This window comes from Dermacentor variabilis, chromosome 3 (genome assembly GCF_050947875.1).
Source record: "Dermacentor variabilis isolate Ectoservices chromosome 3, ASM5094787v1, whole genome shotgun sequence".
Classification (NCBI taxonomy): domain Eukaryota; kingdom Metazoa; phylum Arthropoda; class Arachnida; order Ixodida; family Ixodidae; genus Dermacentor; species Dermacentor variabilis.
In genome coordinates, this window is record NC_134570.1 from 192,212,906 (window position 1) to 192,240,069 (window position 27,164).

A 27,164-nucleotide genomic window follows, 5' to 3' on the forward strand; every position below is an offset into this window, starting at 1 on the left:
ACTGCAAGATTAATTAGACCAAGTTTTGATTTCATTAAAGAAACACTAGCTATGCGAATTTGAAAGGATGAAGCTAGCTGAGCGATTCTGAACAGATTCTATAGCCTCGATTGAAGTGAGTTGTACGGGATCCCATATGGATGATGCGTATTCTAGCTTAGGCCAAATTAGTGTTTGATACAAAAGTAGCTTCAAACGGGATGGAGCCTGAGAGAAGTTTCTGCACATGTAGCCAAGGGCATGGTTCACATTGTTAGTGATGTATTCGATGTGCATGCACCAGGATAGGGTGTTAGTAATGTGAACACCAAGATATTTATAAGGTAGGACACCCTCTAGTGAAACTTCGTTAATCTTGTAATCGAATGTTTTGGACAGATTAGATTGGTGCGAGATGGACATAACTTTACACCTGGACGGGTTAAGAACAATACACCATTGCTCACAACAATTGAATACGTTGTCAAGATCACACTGAAGGGCGCAACTATCATTAGGGTCATTTATTTACGAAAAAGAATGCAGTCATCAGCAAAAAGCTTAAGGGAAGAGTTAATTCCAATCGGAAGGCCATTAATATAAATTAGAAAGAGTAAAGGACCCAAAACAGAACCTTGGGGAACACCAGATGTTATGGCACATGGTGATGATAACGTGTCGTTAGCTGATACAAACTGAGAGTGGTTAGTCAAGAAACATTCACTTCATTTGAAAAGATTAGGGTCAGTATTCAGGGAACTAATTTTAAGAAGGAATAATCCATGTGACACCTTATCGAAAGCCTTAGCAAAGTCTAGAAAGATACAGTCAGTTAGCAAACCACTATCTAAAGATGATTCTAAGATAATGAAAGGCAAGAGTTGAGTCATGCAAGAAAAATTCTTTCAAAAACTGTGCTGACAAGAACTGAAAAACGAGTTGCTTTCAAGAAAAGAAACGAGATTGCTATATATTGCCACATCCTATATGGTCGCCGCGGGTATGTGCCAGGCGATGAGAACGACGCTGAAGTGGCGCGCGAGTGGAAAAACAGAGACGACAACGACGTCGCGTTGACTGCTCTCATAAAAGTGCTTTTACACGTCCTCTACGCCGGCTATCCGTCTCCTAATAGGCTGCGACACTGGTGGAGGTGCGGGGCAGGATTGTCTCATGCTCGGCACCCCTTCGCGGAGCCATACCTCGAAAGCGGAATCACCTTCGTTCATCGAAACTCCTGTTCACCGGTACAGTCGCCGCCTGCTAGGCCTGACGCGACCAAACCAAACGAGAGCGTTGCCATGTTTGCAGAAGATATGGCCCGCCTTTTCCGCAGAGCAGACCCTGAGATGGCCGAAGAAAAGAAGTTGCGCTATCTCTTGCGCGGAGTGAAGGAGGAACTCTTTGCCGGGCTCGTGAGGAACCCACCAATGACAGTGGCCGAATTTACCAAGGAGGCTACCGCTATAGAACGGGCACTACAGCAACGGTACCGCCAATATGATCGCAAGAGCTCGCCGGTGAACGCTTCCATTCTACCTGAGAGCTGCAGCACGTCTCTACGTGAAGTCATCAGAGAGATTGTGCGAGAGGAGATCCGGCAGCTCAGGATCTTCTCCCATGGCACCAGCGGTGGCTTCTGTCGCTGGTATCGTTCGGGAGGAAGTTCGAGAGGCCTTTTCGTCGCCCGACTGGCAGGCGGTGCCGCGACGATTGACCTACGCGGAAGCTGTCTGCCGTCCACCTCCTGCCACTTCGATGCTGCTGACACCGTCGACCACTACGACGCAGCCATCACCACCACCACCGACGCCCTATTTTCGACAGTCACAGCCGCCGCCAACTATGCCGTATCGCCGCCAGTCGATCGCTGCACCTCGTTTCTACAGTGAATCCTCTGCCGGCTACCCGCTTCGAAAGACCGATTTGTGGCGCACCGCTGACCGCCGGCCGCTATGCTTTCATTGCGGCGAAGCAGGACATGTTTACCGCGCGGCTGGGTATCCAAAATTTTCCAGCTGCAGTTACCCTGTGTCTGATGCTGCACGTAGCCGCGACGGAAATTCTACAAACTTTCGGCCAGAAGGTTCAACGACGCCTCGATCGCGTTCCCCCTCTCCGGCTCGTTACACCCCACCGACCCGTCGCGAATTTTCTGACGCCTCTAGGGGCAGGTCCCCTAGCCCGCGCCGAGGAAACTAGACGCAGCGACCTCCGGGGGTGAGGTTGCAAACTGGCTAGCTACCCAAGAGCCCCCATCTCCGACGATCGACGACTCTACAACTCCGACGACTCCAACCACACCTCCTGTAAACGACGCCGTCAGTGCCGATCTTGTCGTTTGCATTGACGGCCACCAAGTGGCCGCTCTCGTCGATACTGGTTCGCATTTTTCGATAATCAGTCAAAAGCTGGCCGACAGGCTGCGAAAAGGGAAGACGCCGTGGACCGGGCCCAACATCCGAACTGCCGGTGGCCAGTTGATGACGCCGATTGGAAAATGCACAGCCAGAATAGTAATCGCCGGCGCAACCTTCGTCGCCACCCTCGTCATTCTCTTTGAGTGTTGTAAAGAACTTATATTGGGGATGGATTTTTTGAGAGAGTATGGTGCAGTGATTAATGTCCGTCACCTCGTCGTCACATTTTCTACGAGTTCAGACGACGTCGACCCCGCGGAGCACCAGCGACCCCGCTTACATATCGCCGACGACGACGTCACGCGTCCGCCGCGAAGCTGTTCCCTCGTGCCTGTAATCTGCGACAACTTCAACACTGGCACTGGCGTCGCTGAACACATCGACGCACTGGTACTGAGTCAAGGCGTTTCCATCGCCAGGGCCGTAATTAACGTACACGACGGACGTGCTGAACTCCTGCTGACGAATTTTACCGGGGAACGTCGACACATTGTTAAAGGCACGGCTGTTGCTTACTTCGACGAATTTCCATCAATACAGGACTGCCTCTCAGTGGAGCACGCGACGTTCACTGGGGCTATGCCTTCCCCTGTGGTCGATATCAGTCCCACCTTATCGCCCGTCGAACGCAGCAGCCTTCTTGAGCTCATCAATGAGTTTAAGAGCTGCTTCTCATCCACGTCACGAGTTAGCCAGACGCCGCTCACTAAGCACCGTATTGTCACCGAAGCCGACACCAGACCAATTTGGCAGAATCCTTATCGTGTAGCACCGAAAGAGCACAAGGCAATCCAGACACAAGTGAAGACGATGCTTGACGACGGCGTTATTCGGCCACCTAAGAGTCCTTGGGCATCGCCTGTCGTATTGGTGAAAAAGAAGGATGGTAGCCTGCGCTTCTGCGTCGACTACCGAAAACTCAACCTGATCACAAAGAAAGTTTATCCGCTACCGCGTATCGACGATTCACTGGACAGGCTACGAAACGCACGTTACTTTTCGTCGATGGATTTGAAAAGCGGCTACTGGCAAATAGAAGTTGATGAGAGAGACCGTGAGAAGACCGCTTTTGTTACGCCCGACGGACTTTATGAATTTCAGGTGCTCCCCTTCGGTTTGTGTTCTGCGCCGGCAACGTTTCAACGACTAATGGACACTGCACTCTCAGGCCTCAAATGGCAAACCTGTCTGGTCTACCTCGACGACGTGATTGTTTTCTCCGTAACGTTCGAGGAACACTTACGGAGACTAAAGATGGTCTTCGAAGCAATACGCTCAGCTGGTCTAACTTTAAAACCTGAAAAGTGCCATTTTGGCTTTGAAGAACTTCAATTTCTCGGTCACGTTTTAGTCGTGAAGGTGTCCAACCTGACCCTGATAAAATATCTGCCGTTGCTAATTTCCCAACGCCATCAGATAAAAAGGCCGTGCGACGTTTTCTGGGCCTTTGCGCCTACTACCGACGGTTTATTGCGGAATTTTCGCGCATCGCATGGCCATTGACCCATCTTACCAGAGAAGATGTCCCCTTTGTGTGGGGTGAAGACCAGCAACGGGCTTTTGATGACCTACGGCAACGGCTGCAGGCGCCTCCCGTCCTCGCACACTTTGATGAAGACGCTCCTACGATTCTTCATACCGACGCTAGTAATGTCGGCCTCGGCGCAGTGCTTGTACAGCGGCAGGACGGCACCGAAAGAGTGATTGCTTACGCCAGCAGGACGCTATCCAGCACGGAGGCTAACTACTCCACTACAGAAAAAGAATGTCTCGCTCTGGTGTGGGCCGTCCTGAAATTTCGGCCATATTTGTATGGTCAGAGTTTCACCGTTGTCAGTGATCATCATGCACTTTGCTGGCTGACTAATTTAAAAGATCCAGCTGGTCAGCTTGCGCGCTGGAGTCTTCGGCTCCAAGAGTTCGACTTCTCGGTTGTGTACAAATCGGGGAAACGACACACCGACGCCGACTGCCTCTCTCGGTCTCCTGTTGAGACTGCAGTCCACGACGATGATGACGCGGGTTTTCTAGGCGTGCTAGATACTGTCGACGTTTCACGCCACCAACGCGAGGACGCAGAACTGGTTCCTCTTTTCAATTACTTAGAGGGAAAAACAAGCCGCATGCCGAGGTTATTCGCGAGAGGGCTGCCTTCGTTTTGCTTCCGCCATGACGTTCTCTATAAAAAGAACTTTTCACCTAATGGCAGCAGCTACCTACTCGTCATTCCCGCATCTCTTCGCGACGAAGTCCTACATGCCTGTCACAACGAGCCGACCGCTGGTCACTTGGGATACACCCGCACATTGGCAAGAATTAGGCTAAAGTACTATTGGCCTAGACTTGCGTCGATCGTGCAACGTTACACATAGACATGCCTAGATTGCCAGCGCCGCAAAGCCCTACCCGGCAAGCCAGCTGGACTGCTGTATCCTGTTCAGATACCGCAAGCGCCGTTCGAACAAATTGGCATGGACCTTTTAGGTCCATTTCCACTGTCTACTGCTGGAAATAGATGGATAATCGTCGTCACTGATTATCTTACTCGATACGCCGAAACAGGTGCTATCCAACGTGGAACAGCAGCCGAAGCAGCGCGATTTTTTCGTCGAAGCCGTCGTCCTAAGGCATGGCGCTCCCGCAGTGGTCATAACAGACAGAGGATCTGCGTTCACGGCTGCGCTTCTGGATACCGTGTTGCGACTAAGTGGTACCACTCACCGAAAGACCACGGCTTATCATCCCCAAACCAATGGGCTGACAGAACGTATGAATAAGACACTGGCAGACATGATGAGTATGTACATCGACGTCGACCACAAGAACTGGGACGAGATTTTACCATACGTTACATTTGCGTATAACACGGCTCGCCAAGAGACCACACGCGTGACGCCTTTCACCCTCATTTACGGACGCGAAGTGACAACAATGTTGGACGCAATGCTGCCACACGAGTGCGGTGATGATGAGACTGGTGCCGAGGAGTTTACGCAACGCGCCGAGGACGCCAGGTAGCTTGCGCGTTTGCGAATCCAAGAACGACAGGAATACGATGCCCGACACTACAATCTTCGGCACAGACCCGTCCCATACAACGTCGGTGACCAGGTGTGGATCTGGACTCCGATTCGTCGGCGGGGGCTGTCTGAGAAGTTCCTGCGAAGATACTTCGGCCCGTACACAGTTCTGCGTCGCATCAGCGATGTGAATTATGAAGTTGTCCCCGACAGCCATAACTGCTCCAAACGCCGGCGGCATCTGCCCGAGGTTGTGCACGTGCTTCGTATGAAGCCCTACATTTCCTCGTGACCTCAACTTTGCACCGTCTGTGCACAGCCTTCGGCGGTTGGTGCATCGGGACGATGCCTTTTTTTTTTTTTCAAGGGGGGGGGGGGGCAAATGCCACATCCTATATGGTCGCCGCGGGTATGTGCCAGGCGATGAGAACGACGCTGAAGTGGCGCGCGAGTGGAAAAACAGAGACGACAACGACGTCGCGTTGACTGCTCTCATAAAAGTGCTTTTACACGTTTTCTACGCTGGCTATCCGTCTCCTAATAGGCTGCGACAATATATAGTGCTCTAGAAGCTTACAGGGAATGCTTGTTAATGAAATAGGCCTGTAGTTAAGAGGAGAATTCGGATTTGCTTGTTTGAAGAGTGGAACCACCCTAGCTACCTTCCAGTCAGCCAGCATTGTGGAGTGTTCAACAGACTGGGTGGAAAGGTGAGCCATGTATACGCTGGAACAAACAACAGCATTTTTCAAAAACATTTAATTGATGTTGTCAACACCGCAACTAGACGATAATTTCAGGCCCTGTATTAGCTTCACAATACCTGTGAAATCGATGACAATGGGGTCCACGGGGAAAAAGTCACGCTTAAGCATATCTGGGGCCACATCAAAAGAACAATCAGAAAACGAGTTCACAAAGGCGACGTTTGAGGCAGTACAGCGTACATCACTTGTCAGAGTATTCCTAGCGCTATCAGAAAGCTGAATGACATTTTCTTCTTTGGGTTTGATAATTCTCCAGAATTTATATGCATTTATGGAAAGAAGTAAAGGCAGTGTGTTATTCAGAAAAACATGCTTGGCTTCTTTGATAGCTATTCGATAAATTCGGAAAACATCGCAGTGTGCGCACCAACGTTCGGAAGTGTTAACATGTTTTGCAAGGCGAAAGAAGCGTTTCTTCTTATTCAAAAGTCGTTTCAGGGTAACGATGAACCACGGTGATCGGGAGTTTTTTGCAGTTAGGCTTATTGGGACGTACTTATCAGCAAGGGATGTGACTGTATTCTTAAATAAAGCCTAATTTTGACTTACTGTTCTCTCGAAGAAGGTAGGCATGCAGTTCTCGATTAAGAGCGCAAGTTCGGTGTTAATTGATGCGTAGTCACCTCTTGAATAGTCTCTAATTCTCTTGCCGCATTTAACTTTATTTGTAGTATGCACAGTTATTTCGAAGTGAATAAGGCAATGGTCGCTCAAACCAGGCATGTAAGTAATACCATGCCAAAGGTGAGGAGCAGTGGTAAGAATTAAATCTAATAGGTTAGATGTACTGGAGTCAAATCTTGTAGGTCTTGAAACCAGCTGTGTAAACTTGAACTGCATGCATAGGTTCAAAAGGATTGGCTGACTGCGGAAGTGTCTCTGATAGTAGGAAAGGGACCAGAACAATCTATTTTGGGAAAATTGAAGGTACCTAACAAAAATAAAGGCAGTGAAGGGTATCTCGTAACCAAACCATTCAACACATAATTCGTCGCAGAAAGGTGGTGTTGGGCTCGGTGGCCTATAGCATACACAGAATAATGCACTTTGGTAGTCAAGGTTCATGCAGACACAGAGAATTTCAAGGGCAGTAGTGACGATGATGATGTCTAATACGAGGTAATCGGCAATGGCAATCAGTACACCACCTCCGTGTTTTTCAGTCTGGTCTTGGCAGTAGATGGTGCAATTTTTTTCGCAGTCAAATAATTCTGTATTACTGATAGCATTTGAAATCCAAGTCTCTGTTAGTACCACCACATCGGCAGTGCATGAGTCAATAATGGACGATAAATCATCACGTTAAATTCTGATGGTAGATAGTAAGAGCACGTTTTTGGCTAGGATAAAGATGTGTCTGCGGCAGCATGGCTAGTGCTAGACGAAGACCTGGCTATACCGCTCTCACTCCTTGGTCCTAATTCACACACACTATCTCTGTCCGCTGAGCAAACGTAACACTTATTGCCAATATGCAGCTTGTTATACCGTAGTGAAAACTTTTCGCCGCTTTTCGCCACAAACTCAAACAACTTTTTCCTCACATTTCTTGTCGCTTTACAAAAATCTTCACTAACGGTTACCTTAGAGGATTTTAATTTGCTTTTTGATGCGAGGATAGTTTCCCTGAGCTTAAAAGACACAAATTTAGCAATAATAGGTCGACATTTGTCAGGAACAAAACGGCCATGTCTGTGGGCATGAGATATGCGTTCGTCGTTCCCATCCGAACCCATCCAAATTTTGTGAAAAAAAAAAAAATGTTTTGCATAGACGTTGCGAAAGAATGGGATAGCCAGATCAATGGATGTCTTGAATTGATAGTAGATTGAGAAGATGAGATTGAGATCTAGCGGTGTCTACTGGAAAGAACAAGGACACCTATGTTGCAGGTGCGGTGTGTGTGCACGAGCCTCGTAGTGTGCAGTGCAGCGCAGGGACTGCTCTCTCTGTCCAACGTGGAAGAGCTGCTGCTCTGGTTTGAGAAGAGGCGCCAGGAAGATCCGCAGGTGAGGGCATGGCCACTCATTACAGTCACTTCCTCCTGCAGACGTCCATTTGTGACCACATTTGCATCGTGCGGGCATGGCTTCAACTTTTGTTATTCTTTTTTTACTTCCATGTGCATGCTTGACTGTGTCTGTGCCTCATCGGCAGTGGTTACTCCCCCCCACCCCACCTTCGCCCACATTGTTGGCGAGCTCTTTCCTCACCTCATATTGTTTTTGCATGATTTTGCACACTCCCATTGCTTCAATTTGTCCTGCAGTATCTTAATACACTTTTTGCTAAGGCAGTCTTTCACATTCTCCACAATTCTGACAATTTCAGTTAATGTCAAACAATTTTTTTTTTCTATTTGAACAGATTCTACTGGAAAAAGGGGAGTTTCCCTGCATAGAACACCCCACATGAAGCGACATACTTAGAGAAATGTAATTGGGCAACAGCAGCAAACAGTGCCTGTGCTGGTAGTCTACTGAGTAGCATGAGCAAATGGCCTTTGTTTATACTGTACATCATTCAAATTGTGCATCGATTCTAATCAACCAGACAAGGATCTCGGGAAGACGGAAAGTGATAAACAGTGGTCAAACATCGCTGACATCGAAAAACTATTCTGCCATTTTTTCAAAATAGAGGTGTCAAAAACAGAAAAGAATGTTCACAGTGCCTGCACACTTCTAGCATTCCTTTCTGTTATTGTCACCTCTATTTGAAGAAACCGGCAGCACAAGCGTCCTTTTCCATTCCCTCATCACAACCTCCTTTTATTGCGGTAGCATTTATAGGTACACTCCAGGCAAATTTTTGCTTTCTCTGTGAGGTTCCGTATAAAGTCCAAGTGTTATAAGATTATGCCTGAGTGTTATGTGCTGTTTGTGCGAGGAAAAGCATGCGAGGGTGAGCCGTGAAAAATGGTGGCCTGATGTGTGTTGTCTTCCTGCGCACTCTTCTTTGGAGTTCATGTGATCAAGTGTGCACGAGGCAGACTCGTTCATAACGAGTGACATGTAATTTCATTACTTTATTTCTAGGGGCATGCGAATATCAAAATTTTAGAATACGAATAGAATATGAATACTCAGCTTGGAAAATTGAATTGAATAATGATATGCGCATGCATTTATTAGCAAGTTTGGTTACTTTAACATGTTGGGACATCGCAATTACATTGTCAACTGTAAAAAGTTAGACTAGTGAGCCGTTATGCTAAAATATTGTGTATTTGGCTCGTGTTAGTTTGGGAAATTGAGGAGTTTACAGTAGCTGTCTGTTCTCGCCTACCTGTTCCTTATTACACAACATCAAATGCCCTTAAATTCAGAGGCATTTGACCCTGTGTGACCCCTCACTTATTGTATTTGCTGTGAAACAATAAGCTCAGATAGGGAGGGTGCTGCAAAAGAATGCACCCCAGCTGTCTACAAACTCGTGCCCCTTGCTATTTAGAGGCTGACCTTCCCACAAAGATTAAAAATCCAGTAGCTACACATTCTTTACAGGCAAAATTTCGCCGACAGCACAAAGTTTTAATAACATTTCATCACAAAGTCAAACAAATGTTCTTAGATTAAAAGAAGCAAATGCTAAGGGCTGTGCTTGCCGCAGCACTGCCAGTAATATATAATGGCTTGTTTCTAATATTCGTATCCAACTGAATATTCACAAATGTTCGAATGCCGAGTTCTCAAATCATATACAACCCTGCAGGGGCATCTGCATCAGCAGGCATTTGGTGTGTTGCGGCACAACATACCCAAGTGTATGAGGGTCGGACCCTCCCACGTCTAGCAATGCATGGCTTAGCCGTCTCTTAGGAAAAGGGGATCTGGGGTGTTGAGCTGATGTTGAGTGTTTGGACCTTTAAGGCCCCTCAGCGGAGGCAACATACCTCATTGCCGTCTGCTTTACGTGGATGGCACCCCCAGACTGACGGACTGCCCGGAGGAAATTGGTAGTTGCCTTTTCCTGTCCTTCTCACCAATCTTCATCTTTCTCTCACTTTCAGTCTTTCCTGTCCTCTGTTTAATTTCTTTTATCGTCCAACTTCGTGGGCAGCAAGGGTTGACCTTGTGTGGAGTGACCAACCGTGGTTGCACATATTTAGTTATAGCAATAATGTGCTGTTGGCGTTTGCAGGAAATGTTGCTTATAACTCCTGCGGCATCTCCTTGTTTGGCTCTGTAGTGGGCAGCTGGGTGTTGTTACCAAATCTCCACATATCCTAATGGCTCGTTCCTTCCCACCACTCCCTGATTGCCCTTAAGAAAGGGGGCGCACCGAAGATGTGTTCCAGTTCTTTGGACATCAAACTTCCCAAGATTCCACATCATTCACTTGTAAAAACCAGAAAAACAAGTATGAACAATCTCCCCCTTTTCTAGTTTTGAAGCCTCTAACTGAGGCTCTTGCACCAGGCTATAAGGCAACAAAGATGGCAAGTGGTGATCTCCTCTTGGAGCTCCATGATAAGAAACAGTCTGTAAAGCTGCCCAGTCTAGTGCCATTTAGGCACGTTCAAATGGCAGTAACCCCACACTGCACTATGAACACTACCTGTGGCGTTGTCCCAGATTATGATTTGCTGTAGCTGACGGAGGCTGAACTCTTGGAGAGCTTCAATGAGAAGAATGGTATCAGTGTTAAGAGAACTAAGATGAGGTGCGATGGCAAAGAAATCCAGACCGAGCACCTGGTACCCACCTTCGGCTCAAGTGTCCTGCCTGAGTCCATCGAGGCCAGGTACATCAAACTTCGTGTTTGGCCATACATGCCAAAGGTTTGGCCACAGTTCCCAGAACTGTCGAGGCCACCTGAATTACGCCAAATGCAGCAACAGTGAACATACCTCCGAAACAGGCAATAACCCTCTACACTGTGTCAACTATGATGGTAAACATGCCGCGTACTTGCAGTCATGCCCATCATGGTAAAAGGAGAAAGAAATTTCAACCATCAAAGTCAAAGAAAATATCTAATTGAAGGAAGAACGACGGCGGGGGTCATACCTGCCAAAGAACAGCTTTGCTGAAGTGATGCGTCAGGGGGAGCATTACAACGGTTTCCGGCGGCTGTCCGGCCCACACACAGTGAGTGGGCAGTGATGCCATCCGCCCCCTTGGTGGCTGTAGCCAGCGCTGCTCCACTGTTCCAGATGAAGGGGCCATCGACCTCCAGGCTGGTGGCACCAAGAGCCTCATCCCTTGAGAAGAGGCCTTCTCCTCAACCAAGCCATTTACAAGAGCGGGTGTCCAACGTCCCACAAGAGGCGATGGACACGACTCCCAGTCAAACGGCGTCACGAGCGCCAAAGTATTAGCGTGAATCCATTGAGAACTTCAAAAAAGACAAACCCCATGTCATGGCACCTGGAAAGGACTCTGTAAGCTAATTTGCTACTCTTGAACACACAGCATCACACATACTATCAAAATGAACATGCAAATCCTACCGTGGAATGTGAGAGGACTTCTCCATAGTCTCAATGATATCGCAGAACTACTGCATAAGTAAATCCAAAAGTGCTGTGCGTTCAGGAAACACACTTAAAACCCACACAAACTTTCTCAGACAGTATGCTATCTTCCGTAAAGACCGTGACGATGCTGTTGCTCTGTCCAGAGGTGTAGCAGTACTTGTAGATAGGTCTGTAGCCTGCCAGATTCTTTCTCTTCAGGTGCCCCTTGAGGCAGTGTCTGTGCAAGTGATTCTTTTCAACAAGTTAGTAACCTTCTGCTCAATATACATATCACCTCATTACCAACTCTGCAAAACAGAATTTTGCGTGTTAATTAATCAGCTTCCAGAACTGTACATCATCACCGAGGATTTTAATGCTCATCACTCTCCGTGGGGAGACTCCTGGTGTGACACCAGAGACCAGCTAATAGAAAATTTCCTAGTTAACTACAGCACATGCCTCTTCAATAAGAGGGAGCCAACCTATTACAATATTTATCATAATTCATACTCATCAGTAAATATGTCGATTGGCTCTGCTTCTCCTCTCTCTGACTTAGCATGGCATGTTCTAAAAACCCATTTGGAAATGACCACTTTCCAATGACTCTAAATTTAGTTAGACAACATGACCCTCCTCCACATGCGTCTAAGTGGAAACTAACCTCTAGGAAGATTTTAAAGAATCCACATTTTATCATGATATTTTATCAGTGAACTTAGCATAGATGATGCAATAGCGCATTTTACCAATTTTATTATTGATGCAGTAGAAAAATGCATTCCAAAAACAAGTGATGATGGCTCATGCAAAAGATGAGTGCCTTGGTGGAAGGAAAACTGCAAGCAGGCACGGAAGAAATAAAATAAAGCAGGGGGTATACTGCACTGTTCCCTGACTGCAGAAAATCTGGTTGAATTTAAGCACGCCAAGTCACAGGCAAGGAGGACACAGACAGAGGCCAGGAGAAGAAGCTGAAAGAGGTTTCTGTCGAACATAAGTTCTTACACGCAGGAGGTGAAAGTATGGAATTGTCTAAGAAGGGGGGCTAAAGGGGCAGCAAATCCACCTGTTGCCCTTGGTCAATAACGAAGGGAATACCTTGGAAGACCAGGCAAATACCCTTAGCACACACATTGAGCATGTATGAAGCTCCATATACTACTAAGAATCGTTTCTTAAATATAAGCAAGTAGCCGATGCTTAAAACACTGGACCTTAAATGCCAACCATATAAATTGTACAAACGTCCTTTTAATATTGCCGAGGTGAGAGCTGCCTTGAGCGTTCGTAGGAGCTCTACACTGGTAGCTGACAGAATCACAATTAGAAACCTACATACTGACAACAGGTGACACTGATGTCACTTTTCAATCCTTTTGCGCTGCAGGCTACCTTCCATCTACATGGAAAGAAGCTATTGTAGTCCCAGTCTTGAAACAGGGTAAAGACCCATCTGACATATCAAGTTACCGCCCTAACAGTTAAATCTTGTTACTACGAACCCCACATTAAAAAATTTTTTAAAGTTGCAAATATTTTAAAAATCCCCGCCACATTGCCTATATGTTCAATGCGAAAATATTTCAGAACTACGAATTGCAATACAGCGCATATTTAAAAATAAAGCATGTAGTTTATTTTCCCCTTTATAACCTTTGAACATCAGTATTACGAATTCGGCTAAAAGTAACAGCGCCGCAACTCTCACGTGAAACAGAAACTGCGAGTGCACTAGCTATCATCATCACCTTGTCAAGTGCCACTGCTTCACCAGAAACTTCACCAGGAACTTCACGACAAAGGTTTAGTGATGTTTGCGCGAGATACAACGATGAATGGAGCTAACAACAGCACCAAGAAGAAGCAAAAGCAGTTTTCGCTGCAGGACAAATTGGACGTACTACAGGAAATTGACACAGGGAAAAAGCAAATCGACATGTGCAGACAGCATGGCATTGCCCCATCAACTGTCGCAACCATTTTGAAAGACCGAGACAAGATTGTCAAGCTTTAGCTGGAATCGCAACTCGCTCCTACGAGGAAATGGTTGCAACTGGGAAACTTTTAAAATGTGTACCAAGCTAGTCTCACGTGGTTCAAAGATGCCAGATTGCAAAACGTTCCCGTGTCTGGCCCAGTGCTTCAAGAAAAAGTCAGCAAATTTGCCGACGCACTTGAAATAACTGGGTTTGACACCAGTGTGGGTTGGTTTTTTTCGTTTCCGCCAAAGGAATGAAAAAACTTGGCAGGTAGTCTTGGGCGAGGAAAAGGCTTCTGACAGAGAATGCGTGGATTTCTGGTGCAATTATAGTTTTCTAGTAGTGGCTGAACCATACTCTGAAGATGATATTTTCAACGCGGATGAGACCGCATGCTTTTATCAGCTCCTGCCATACCGAATGATGCACTTCAAAGGGCAGCAGTGCAAAGGAGAGAATTCGCATCTTCGCTTGACAATCCTGCTCTGCTGCAATGCAACATGCACGAAGAAAGTTAAGCCACTCCTCATCGGCAAGTACACGAAGCCTCGCTGCATGAAAACATCATGTCATTACCGTTCAACTACCACGCCAACAAATGAGCCTGGATGACCAAAGAACTCTTTTCCGAGTGGCTTATCAAACTCGACAACCAAATGAGGAAGGATGACCGAAGAATTCTACTGGTTGTCGACAACTGCTCTGCTCACACTGTGAATGTTTGCTTGACGCACATTTTCGTGGAGTTTCTGCCGCCAAACAACACATCCTTGCTGCGACCCCTAGACCAAGGTATTATAAAGAGTGTGAAAGCAGAATTGAGTAAGCACCTTGTGCAGTGGTTGATTATCAACCTCCGCTTAAAGCAGCCGACTGCAATAAATATTCGTCAGGCAGCTTGAAGATGGCCTGGAGGTGACCGACAACAGCCCAGGAGACTTGTAGACCGAGGTTGCGGAACTGCTGCCTGGCATCTCTTCTTTCGACGACCATGTGGAGAGCGACAGCGCAGCACTAATGGTGGTGGACCTGACAACCAAAAAGATTGTTAACTGCGTTTGCGATGTCTCCAGTGATGATGACAACCCGAAGGAAGACGACCGTGGCTCACTGAACACAGAAGATGAGATCATGTCGAACATTGATGTTTTAATGCACGTGAACTAAGTCCACACTTTCATTGCTCGGTGCAATGAAGTACCCGATGAGGTATTGCGCAAAGTGGAAGATGTAGATGCATTTCTAATCAGTTGTGAGTGCTGCACATGCCAGAAGAAAATGACTGATTTCTTCAAATAAAGCAGCTTTGAAGTGAGTGAAACATTTTTGTTGAGAGTATGCTTGTCTGCACATACGTCTACTGCCAAGGTATGCCATTTTCTTTCTTAAGTTTGTCCACTGGCTTATAATCGCAAGTTTTTCATTACAACAATATTTCAAAATAACGAATGATTCTCTGCTGTCCTGCGTGATTCATTATATTGAGATTTGACTGTAGCACTCGCAAGCTGCTTATGCAAACTCTTAGAAAAAGTGATAAAGCATCATCTTTTACATTTCTTTGAATTCAACAAAATGTTTGACCCTTATCAGTATGGTTTCAGAGAAGGTCGGTCGATTACCAACCATGTCGTGCAGATTGAGGGAAACATTCACCATGCCTTTACCATAAGCAGTTCTTTCTTTCCGAGTTCTTTCATATGGTAAAGGCATATGACACAACTTGGCAACATGAGATTTTTCGAGACCTCTCAGAAATGGGTATTCGAGGCAATATGCTGAATGTAATTGAAAGTTTGTGCTTATCACACCGTACATTTAGAGTTAGAGTTGGCAATGCTCTACCCTGGCCATTTATTCAGGAGACGGAGGTACCGCAAGGTGGTATATTAAGTTGTACCCTCTTTATTGTAAAGAGAAGCTCCTTGTGGTCGTGGATTCCACGGAATATGTTTTGTTTTGTATACGTAGATGATATACAATTGGGATTCAAATCACGTAACCTCGCAATCTGTGAGCGACATATTCAGCTTGGCTTGAATGAAGAATGTAGATAGGCTGAAGAAAGTGGCTTTAAGGTAAATCCTCACAAGAGTTCCTGTATCTTCTTCACACGAAAGAGAGGCTTATTTGCAGAGCCCAGTGTAGAACTACACAAACAGCACTTGCCGGTGACCACAGAACACAAATTTCTAGGTATCACACTGGACTCAAAGCTAACTTTCATCCCACATATGAAATTTCTGAAAGGGCCCCTCACCAGGTCTGGCCATTTTGAGCTGACAAGTGCAGAGCATACAAAGCGCGCTAACGATCGTGTTTGCAAAGAATTACATCGCTATGCGCCACGGAAAGGTCTGAAATTTCAGTCTGAACACCGTTTTCCCTTTTTCTCACGGTGACTGCACTCCAAACCGGACGGTGATGTACTCGTATCCCTGCGCCTATGTACTCGGGTCCACAGTGTGACATCGCTCGTGGTGACATGTGACTTCAAGAATTATTCAAGGCAACATCTGTTATTTGTGTGATTTGTTGCTTGAATTGATGAATTGAAGTTTAGAGAAATAAAACACACAAATGGAATGTCTGCATGTTTCTTGTTTTACTTCGCACCGAAGCAAAAGAGATGTACTTCCACTTGGTCTGCTTGTTCCCTCAATCATGCAGTCACGTGTGTGGGCACCGAAACTATGCCATTTTCTAATGTGATCATGCTCTGCGATCCACTTGTTTTGCCTCAGTATTCGTGTAGCACTGAATTATACCTTTAGTCATGTGTCCTTGTGCACAGCGTGCAAAATTGTGCGTTGTGCGAGAAACGAGATAGCGCTCAACGGCGTCGGTGGAAGTGCACAACACCGAAAAAAATAAAAATAATAATAAGCGATGAAAAAAAATGAAGGCGGGGCCCATGACGTATGCATCACACGATCTTCGAAGTCCGGTATCGGACAATGCAGGGAAGGAATTTTGATTGCGGAGGCTGGACGGTACGAGTGGAGGGAGTGCCTCACTATGCAGTGGAGCTCACCTCCTGAAATCATGGGTTCGTGGCACTGAAATATTTTTATCTCGGCTATTAATTAGCCGATCTGAAAAAATTTTTCGGCAGAGTGTTCCCTAGAGGACACGTAAAAACCTACAGAATATAACCAAAATTTCCTATGAGGTCTGGTGATGGGCCCTTTAACAACAAATGCTTAAAAACAATGAACAGTATTAATATACTGTTGCAGTCTAGTTGGCGTAGTGATAAAATCTGCCTCATGAACCTCTACAAGTGCCTTATATGTACGCAATTAGATTATGGCGCCATAGTGCACCAATCTGCTATGCCAAATGCTCTAAAGATACTGGATCTCGTCAACCATCTAGGCATCCGACTGGCCCCGGGCGCCTTCAGGACAAGTCCTGTGACAAGCCTTTTCGTTGAGGCTAATGAGTGGTCACTCCGTCTGCAGCGGTCATATCTGACCTTTGTGTAGTTTTTTAAAATAAATGCTAATTTAAAACATCCCTCTCATTCTAACGTAAATGATATGACCAGTACCGCATTCTTTCATAATCGACCTGCAGTGAGAAAGCCTTTACCCTTGTGTGTTAGGAGCCTCAGTGAGGAAATGAATGTCCAACACTTTCAGCATAGCCTGATTGCTCTATTGCCGCCATGGCACTGGCAAGATACAGAATTTGACACATAATTTGTAGATGTTACAAAACACGCTCCAGAGGCACATATTCAAGTGCATTTTTTTTTTCTCGAACTACACTCAAAATATTGATGCCAAGAATTTTACACTGACACATCTAAGTTTCATGCCGGCGTGTCTTTGGCCTATCCTTTTCCGAAGCAGACATTTTACATGTGGAAATGAGTATCTTCACAGCTGAGGCATATGCAGTAACGTCGGCTGTCCAACACGTCAAGCAAACAAAGATACAAAGAGCTGTTATATTTCCCGACCCCTTAAGTGTCATAAGATTCATAATGTAGTTCAGTAAACATAAAAATCCCGTGCATAATGATATTACTTCTATGTACATTGTATATCTCTAACCAGCATATCACAATATGTTGGGTACCTGTCCATAGAGGTATTGAGGGCAACATGCTTGCAGACTAAACCGCTACCTCAATGGCTACAAAAGCTACAAACTACTCTGTAGCTGTCCCTGCCATAGACTTAAAACTTTCCTACAGAAAAAGCTAAGAAGCTGTTGGCACCACTCATGGGACACCGAAATATCTAATAAGCTTCATGTTATTAAGCCACAGTTAGGGAATTCACCTACAAGATCCCCCCTGATGCCCCATCTGCTTCCCAGTCCAGTGATACCAAGCATGTTACACGACTGAAGCAGTATCACCCTCCCAGTGATGACATTTAGATGCTCCAGGATGTCACTTCTGCTGCCAGGGGATTATGCTACATGCATGTGGTATTTGTTTGTTTGAACGAGGCGCATGGGCACCATCAATCCAGAAAAGAGGAGGAAGAACGAACTGGGCTCGTGCTGTGAATCTAGCCGGTCAGCACTGCCACCGTTGTTGTAAATATAATCTGTAAATAGTTGCTCGTCTTGCTGACTCGCCCTTCGCGTAACAATATTGATCCAGAAGTGAGATTGAGAATTCTGCAACCACGTCCTTGACACTTAGAGACATTTTACTATCGTCTTCGGCTGAACGTGGCACACACAAACAATTATCTGTACCGCATAGGGCATACCACTAATCCCTGCTGTGGCAGCTTAGAGACAGTGGAGCACATACTACTTGAATGTCCTGTGTACAGCAACGAGAGACAGTTCTTAAAGTGAAAGTTTTACTAGCCACGAACTTGCGATTTCGCCGTGGCGGTGCTCTGAGGAGGCACATGACGTCACAATGCGCGCCTCACCCTAGATATTTCTCTCTCTCGCTCACCAGTCACTACTGCCCATGCGCCACTAGTAGCACTGAGCCACAGGTGTTCCACCGCGGCGCAGTGCCGCACCTTTCCGCCGTCGCCATTTGGTGTGACGTCACACCGCATTCCTCGTCATTGCACTCGCCTCCGCTTGCTTCGCCAGCACCGTCGCATGCCTGATAACATGTCGGAGGATTGAAAAGGAGAGCTCGCGTGCACCGCAACCACAGTTGTGGATGGCGACAATTCTGATAAGCAGCAGGAGGCCTGGAATCGACATCGGAGCGAGATGAAGAGGAAACGAATCACCCAGGAAACATATAAACAGTGCACCGAATGACTGGCTAAACGCCGCAACATAGCTAGACAACCAGACTAACCTGGACTTGCAATCAAGATTAACCAAGGCTAACCAAGGCTAACCAAGGCTAACCAAGCTATGCTATGCCAGGATATACGTAGCTTTCGCTACGTATATCCTGGCATAGTCGAGCTAAGCCACTGCCAGTTTTTTTGAGCAACAAATGGAAATGATTTGTCATGATCCGTTAACGCTACCCAGCGTATTAGGTCCAATAGCCAGCCCTTCAAAACAACAGCAGGTTTTGGATTTCCTGTACGAATACCTGTCAGAGATTGTCTAATCTGAAAGCTTTAAAGATTCAACATTTCGCTTAGAAAAGCCTAAGTTTACCCATCATCTCACCTGTAAATATTAGTATGTGGTCCACGAGTGCATTTCGTATTTAGTATTTTTATTCTTTCTTTAAATTTTTTTCCAATCTCCTCTGGAATCTTTGAATCTCATTCCCCATCCCTATACAGAGTAGCATGATAGCAGTTGTATACGCGCTGGCAAAATTCTTTGTTTTTCTAATAAAGAGCCTCTCTCTTTTAAGTAGGCTTGGAATGATCTATGACTACTGGTGTATGGTTAACGCGAAAAATTGCAATAAGCTTCACATTGCATTGAAATCAGTGGGTCGGAGTGGAACAAAAACCAAAATGAAAAATGAAAAAAAAAATAAGATGGTATTTTTGCCCGAAACCAAAGCATAACCAGAACATTATTATTTTGTTTCGGAGTGAAACCGAATATTTTTGATTGGTTTTCGGTTCAAGGGGAAAGTCTGCAATCCAAAACAACCGACCTCAGGCAACGTCTGGATTAGCACGTATATCTCAGGCAATGTTACTGTAAGCGATAGCCAGCTGAGCGCTCCACTAATCTAAGCCTGTCGCTTCGTGCACTAGCAAATTGGCATCATAGCAAAAGCCAGGGCTTGTGCGCTGAAGAGCTTATCGTTTCATTTTCTACAGGTACAGCGTTTTGTTACTGAAGTTTTACCGTTCGTTTAAGTTGGTTTTATCTAAACAGCAGTCTCGCATTTCGGCAAGTACGCTCAATGATGTGCTGCTTCTGAGATCATACTCAGTGCCTTGATTGACTCGAGGCACTGAGCATGGTCTCAAAATTCATGATTCATTTATTTAGAAAAAATAAATGCTATGTTTTTATAGTTACTTTGCTCCGAAAATTTTTGTATGTGACCAAAACCGTTATGCACTATTACCTGTCCTCTTCGTTTTTTTTTCTTTTTCGTATCGGAGCAGAACCAGAACAGAATGCTCTTCAATGGAACAAAACTAAAACCAGAATGAAAAACATTTTGTTCCAACATCCTGGTTGAATAACTTACCTGGTTATACCATGTGTGCAAATTGTGGTCCTCAATTTATTTAACATGCTCCATTACTCATAACAGATAGACTGCACAGCATTCCTAGTAGAACTTGCCATCTTGAGTTAATGAATCGAAGATTAAACATAGGAAACTGGACAAGCACTGTCCCATGGACACTTGTGCAGAGACAGTCGGGTAAAATACAAACATTGAGGTTTTAGCGATTTCCTGCAACCCTCTGTCTACAGTTGCATCGGAATTACAGTTAAAACTCAATGTAATGAAGTCAGTAAAATTGGCAATTTGCTTCATTTCATATAAATTTTGTTATATTGAAATTCACTCTTCTATGCAAATAAGGACAGTCACTGATGGATTTTTCTCACACGGAAGGGGCCATGGAATGGTCATCGCCTCCATAACCGAAGCCTTGCAATAGACCGAACCAATGCCTACATACTTGCAAGTACTCTTAACCAATCTCGATGACAAGGACTGTTGCCTCCCTGAAATCAATGCAAAAATCAGATATTCCAAGAGGTGCACGAGAAGAGAGGTCGGGCTGTAAAAATTATCCCTATAAATAATGTATCCACAGCCAAGGTAGTTGTTGCAAAGCTTAGTCACGACATCAAAGGCCAGCCCATTGGCTGTAGATTTTTCATGCTTCCCTGTATAGTCTATGAATTGGATGGTGTAGCCGGTTTTTGGGGTCTGCAAGAACCCACAACTTCTAGCCCCATTTTACAATTTTGTCTCCAAGGTATTGCCGAATTTTAGACTGCGCTTTGGATTTAACCGTCCTTTCAACCACTGAAATTCCACGATATGGCTAGAAAAATGTCTCGGACCAATTTTTGATGTGTTCAAAAAGTCAGTACACCTTTGAAGGTTGGAGACTTGAGTATGTTAGTAGTTATTTTTAACCAGGACACCTTGTACAGTTCTTATTCAACAGTGCCATGTTTGGTTTTTGGGTCAGAAACATGCAGCACAGCCAGGAGCGTGGTGAAACGTCGCCTTGACATGATGCTTGGGGAGAGAAGTCTGGAAAAAAAACCTTGCTCTGCTGCAATACAAGTGCAGGCAGAGCAATTACAGTATTCCCATGTACAGCAGGAGGGCGATGAACTTGATTATTTTCTCAGGGGTCACATCCTTGCATGAGCCATTCTTCTCACTGTATGTTTGTTTGTCAAGGATAAGCATCCATGCGTATTTGTTGATGTTGACACAGATAGCACTAACAGCCTCTGTTGCAAAAACGGCCCGAAAATATAGAGAGCTCTCGCCAGCGGCTTCGGGCCACTACAAAGCGTTATCTCGAAGTCAATGCCTCGTTCTCTTTGGGGTCGAAACTCCATGCTTCCTTGCGCCAGTGGCAACACGTCTTGTCCAAATGAAGTGGACACACTATAAATAAAGAAAATATCTTGGACATTAGCAGGGCAGTTGAACTGGCTCTAGAAATCAAACAAAACCGAATGTGAAGACAAAACTTACCAATGGATAACAGCTGACATTCCTGGTTGGTCTGCTGAAGTTTCTTCATTGGAGCTAAACTCTGACAACACAACATCAATGTTGAAGTCAGCACTGCTCGAAGAGTCCAAGTGATTGCTTCTGGCACCATAGGGATCAAGCGAAACTGCTTTCTTTCGAGCGTGTGAGGTTTCAGATATCAGTGTCATCGCATTGCTCAAGTGCACTTCAACCTTGAAACTTGCGCGCTCTTTGATGATCTCTTCCAAGTGGTAAAAATTTGAAACATGCAGAAACAGTAACTCTAGTTTGTATACAATTACTGAAATGCCGCTACGAGTCCAGGAGCGCGGCGTTTTTTTAGAATAGGTGCTCAAAAACATTGTTCACCAATGATTGATGCCGGGTAGTGTGGTAAGGAAAGAATGAAAAAGCTGTTTCTCCCAGCACAACAGAAGGCGTGCTAATGTGGTTTCCCAAGTCATTTTTTTTAGCATGAAGTAAGTTTCCAAGATTTCTTGTGCTTTTTTAGAGCTGCAGCGAGCCAAAGCTTTGGTTTTGTTAGAGAGAGGGCTTGTAGCCCTGTTGTGTGCTGTGTGGCGCCAAATGTCCTGGTGACTGGAGAATTTCTGTTGCATACCAATGCTCTCTTAACCTGATATTAATATGGTAGCCTGTCCGCCCTATGTATGATATTCTGCACGTAAAAGGGATCTTGTAGGCAACTTTGTCGAGACTTTCCAAATACTTCTTTGCATGCTTTATTTTGCATTTGTTTCTCACTGATTTTTCTGTAGCATTGTTGACTATTGAAAAAAATGCCAGAGAAGCGGTTTATTTTACTGCAGAGCACGCACCGTCACAAAAGTTCACAGTGCAGCAGCTGCTCATTGTTACATCCAAGTATTGTTAAAACCAGTAATGCCATAGTAAGTTGGTTCGACTGTACTCGCAGTGCCAGGGCACTGCCCTGTCGGTGGGTCTGCTGGTGCGCACCCTGGTGGAAAGGAAGCACTCCAAGGGGCCACTGCTGTGGGTGTCACTGCTGCCCCATTGGATGGAAGCCCTGCTGGCACAGGTGGGTCTTGCAGTGACGTATATATTTACCAACTTTTATGATTTCATCCTAAAATGCCTGATGTAGTATTGACACAAATATTGAAGAATTTTTCGTTTGCATATACCGTATTTGCTCAAATCTAGGCCAGACCCAGTTCTAAGCCAGCCCCTGAAAATCCAAACCCAGAAAAAAAAAGAAGAAAGAAAAAGTTGGCAGTTTGCTCTAGTGATGCAAGGCTGGGTCACAGTGGAGCTATTTCTGGGTTTTGCTAAGTGTTGCTAGGTCTTTCTAAGTTTTGCGACATCATACAAGGCTCGGGTAGGTTCATACTAAGTGTTTCTAGGTTTCCTCGAACCTGAGCTGACCCTAGAATTTGGTATATGACTATTTGAAAAAAAAAAAACCATCGGCCTATATTCAAATAAATATAGTAGTTTAAGGCAAAACGAACCAAAAAAAGTAAAATGTAGTTGCTGAGCAGTTTCTTATGGCCCAATTTTTTAGGCTCATTGATTATACTAGAATACCTGTGCAGCAACGTCATCAACTGGTAGTACCAATTTATGAAGCAATTGAATTTTCAACGCCTATTGTGGGAATACAGTAAACTTTCGTTCGTTCGACTCAAGTTGAGCAGCAAAGTTGTGTGCAGCTGGACCACATGGAATAGCTATCGATGCTGGAACCACCGAAGAGACAACCATCTGCAGCAGCCTCTAGCAACCTTGTTGTTCCATAGCGTACACAACTTTGGACATGCGCTGCTGCTGCTTCTCTGCTTCTACATAATTAGGGGTGTGTGAATACCACATAGTACATTTCGTATCGAATATTGAATCGAATCAAGAAAAGCCGAATATTGAGTCTAATATCAAGCGTCAGAAACTTTTTCAGAAAATTTATTGCTTACAAATTTTGGGCAAGTACCATAAAATTCCAAGCAAGCACTCCCCTCCCCCACCAAGCAAGTCGAAATTACCGGCAAAGAGGGGGCTATCCTTGAATAGCACAAAAATTCAAGATAAAATGCAGTGCGCATGGTTTTAAAATTTTATTCAGAAGATGAACTTTATTAGGCCATAGATGTTACTGCTGTTTGTCAGTTTCGAAACCATCGAAAGACTCCTCAGAGTTAGTAGCAAAAAAAGTTAGCAGCACTCCGCTTGAAGTCGGCCCGGTATTCTGGTGCCACGGCTCCAACATCTGCCAGTGTACCATGCAGGTCGCCGTCGTTCGAGCCATCGAGTGCGTTTCTAATGCGACACCCCTTAAAGGAGCGTGCCACTGTCTCCTCCGGTACGGCGGCCCACATCTCAGCAACAAAATCAAGGACCTGCTGCCACGACAACTTCTTCAAGTTTCTTTTTGGCGTCCTCTCTTTCTTGTGCATATATTCCTCCCACAAATGCCGTAGGGTGGACTTAAAAAGCTTGTTCCAATATACGTCAGCTGGCTGCAGTATGCTTGTGCAGATAGAGCACGTCGGTATCATTCTCCTCAAAAACACTTTTTGCAGCTTGTGTTTTATAGATGGTCGCCTAGTCCAGTACCAGTTACCGCTGCACATCTTCATAGTCGTTTGGGCCCCAAACTCTTGATAGTCACTCTTGTATCTTTTCTGAAGTTATTCACCCATTCTTAGTGGTGGTGAGACAAACATTTGCTACGAGGGAAAAAAAAGTCAGTATCGTGATAGAATGAACTTAGCAACATCGTGACCCCCTTCAAAAAAATAAAATTATTCTCACCTGGTATGCGAAGGCCTGCAAAGGCCCTGGTTGGAATTCTCCCACTTAGTTCTTTGAAAATAACAAAAGCTTGTGGCCGGTGGCGTGTGCAGCTAGGGCAACCGCAGAGAAAGACATTCCACAAGAACAGACACTCACACAGAGCCCAGCGGCCGAATTGACTGTAGCAGTCCAAGCCGCCGACATTAATACCTAAACCACACTTGCAGTTTAAGATTTAGGTGCATGTGTTTTGAATGTTTGCTGGAACACATTACGTTGGCTGCGATGATCAGCATGGAATTTCTTTTGCTTCTACTATTCAACCGTGCACAGTCTCGGTGCAGAATAGTTTTATTATTAAGTAAAATGATTGCAAACAATCTCTACAAGCCTCCATCAAATATGTGCCACGTGGAACTTCGTGAAGAAGACTCAAGATGCCTTGTGAAATGAGAAAATGCTTATTTTGCTCTATATAAATGCTCATTCCAGGCTTTTTGTGAATTCATCCAATGTTGTGGCACCGGGAGGTAAGCAGCAGTTGTTCCCCATATGAAGCTCCACCGGACGTCAGCTGAAAAAAGTTAATTACAGGCATGTGTCCTTTTGGTATTAGCACCTTATAGAAATAATTATTGCGTTTAGAGTCGAAATGTGGGAAAGTGGTGAATGGGCGGCATTACAAAAAAACCAATTTGCTTTTATTTACATGGCGTAGAAAATACCCGACTCATCCCAAACAATACCGTACATAACATATCACAAGAGCATCTGGTTTTCAAGCATTTCCTCATTCCCGGGTCTTATTTCCTACACTTTTAAAAACACAAATACATGGGCAATTGCACGTTTCCAAAAGGACTTGGCTTCAATTGACGTGATAGTGTGCTACGTATACACAGATGTGGCCGCAGCACAGGCTTTATATGGGTTCCAGACGCATGAAGCGCACTCTAATTCAGGACGAATGACTGTTTTATACATTAAACGAGAAGAAAGGGGGTTAACCGAGGGTCCCGATTTTATTAGTCATATCATAAGAAGCCAACAAACATTGACACCAAGGACAACATAGGGGAAATTACTTGTGCTTAATAAATGAAATAAAGAAACGAAGAATTAATGGAAAATAAAGTGGATGAAAAAACAACTTGCCGCAGGTGGGAACCGAACCCACAATCTTCGCATTTTGCGTGCGATGCTCTACCAATTGAGCTACCGCGGCGCTGTTTTCCCATCCACTTTCTTGGGTATTTATGTGTCCTAGTAGAACCCTGGGAGTGTTAGCCGGCGCCACCACACACAGACGTTGGCGGCGGACGTGGGACGTCCTTTTTGCCGCAGGCGTCACGAGAACGTGATCTTTTTGGGTCAAGGCAACTGGTCAATAAACCCACATATGCTACCTGAAGGCATCAATGTAGCCGGATTCGAGACCCTCGTTATGTAATAAACGAGAAGAAAGGGGGTTAACCGAGGGTCCCGATTTTATTAGTCATATCATAAGAAGCCAACAAACATTGACACCAAGGACAACATAGGGGAAATTACTTGTGCTTAATAAATGAAATAAAGAAACGAAGAATTATTGGAAAATAAAGTGGATGAAAAAACAACTTGCCGCAGGTGGGAACCGAACCCACAATCAAACGCGAAATGCGAAGATTGTGGGTTCGGTTCCCACCTGCGGCAAGTTGTTTCTTCATCCACTTTCATCATCATCATCATCAGCCTGGTTACGCCCACTGCAGGGCAAAGGCCTCTCCCATACTTCTCCAACAACCCCGGTCATGTACTAATTGTGGCCATGCCGTCCTTGCAAACTTCTTAATCTCATCCGCCCACCTAACTTTCTGCCGCCCCCTGCTACGCTTCCCTTCCCTTGGGATCCAGTCCGTAACCCTTAATGACCATCGGTTATCTTCCCTCCTCATTACATGTCCTGCCCATGCCCATTTCTTTTTCTTGATTTCAACTAAGATGTCATTAACTCGCGTTTGTTCCCTCACCCAATCTGCTCTTTTCTTATCCCTTAACGTTACACCTATCATTCTTCTTTCCATAGCTCGTTGTGTCGTCCTCAATTTGAGTAGAACCCTTTTCGTAAGCCTCCAGGTTTCTGCCCCGTAGGTGAGTACTGGTAAGACACAGCTATTATATACTTTTCTCTTGAGGGATAACGGCAACCTGCTGTTCATGATTTGGGAATGCCTGCCAAACGCACTCCAGCCCTTTCTTATTCTTCTGATTATTTCCGTCTCATGATCCGGATCCGCCGTCACTACCTGCCCTAAGTAGATGTATTTCCTTACGACTTCCAGTGCCTCGCTGCCTATTGTAAATTGCTGTTCTCTCCCGAGACTGTTAAGCATTACTTTAGTTTTCTGCATATTAATTTTTAGACCCACTCTTCTGCTTTGCCTCTCCAGGTCAGTGAGCATGCATTGCAATTGCAATTGCAATTGCACTTTATTTTCCATTAATTCTTCGTTTCTTTATTTCATTTATTATGCACAAGTAATTTCCCCTATGTTGTCCTTGGTGTCAATGTTTGTTGGCTTCTTATGATATGACTAATAAAATCGGGACCCTCGGTTAACCCCCTTTCGTCTCGTTTATTACATAATGAGGGTCTCGAATCTGGCTACATTGATGCCTTCAG

General features: G+C 45.2%; 1 protein-coding gene, 1 non-coding gene and 1 pseudogene across 3 annotated transcripts in view; 1 reads left to right on the forward strand and 2 right to left on the reverse strand.

The window, feature by feature from the left end:
- Positions 1 to 27,164, forward strand: part of LOC142576583 (focadhesin) — a 429,785-nt gene that overhangs the window by 279,662 nt on the left and 122,959 nt on the right. For both annotated transcript variants that reach the window (XM_075686768.1, XM_075686769.1), the window contains exons 25-26: positions 8,079 to 8,195; positions 22,668 to 22,790. In XM_075686768.1, coding sequence (XP_075542883.1) covers positions 8,079 to 8,195; positions 22,668 to 22,790 — 240 coding nt within the window. The remainder of the gene's footprint in view (positions 1 to 8,078; positions 8,196 to 22,667; positions 22,791 to 27,164) is intronic.
- Positions 23,859 to 24,394, reverse strand: LOC142573846 (uncharacterized; annotated as a pseudogene).
- Positions 25,655 to 25,727, reverse strand: TRNAL-CAA (transfer RNA leucine (anticodon CAA)). Its single transcript has one exon. It is a non-coding gene; the product is annotated as a tRNA-Leu (tRNA).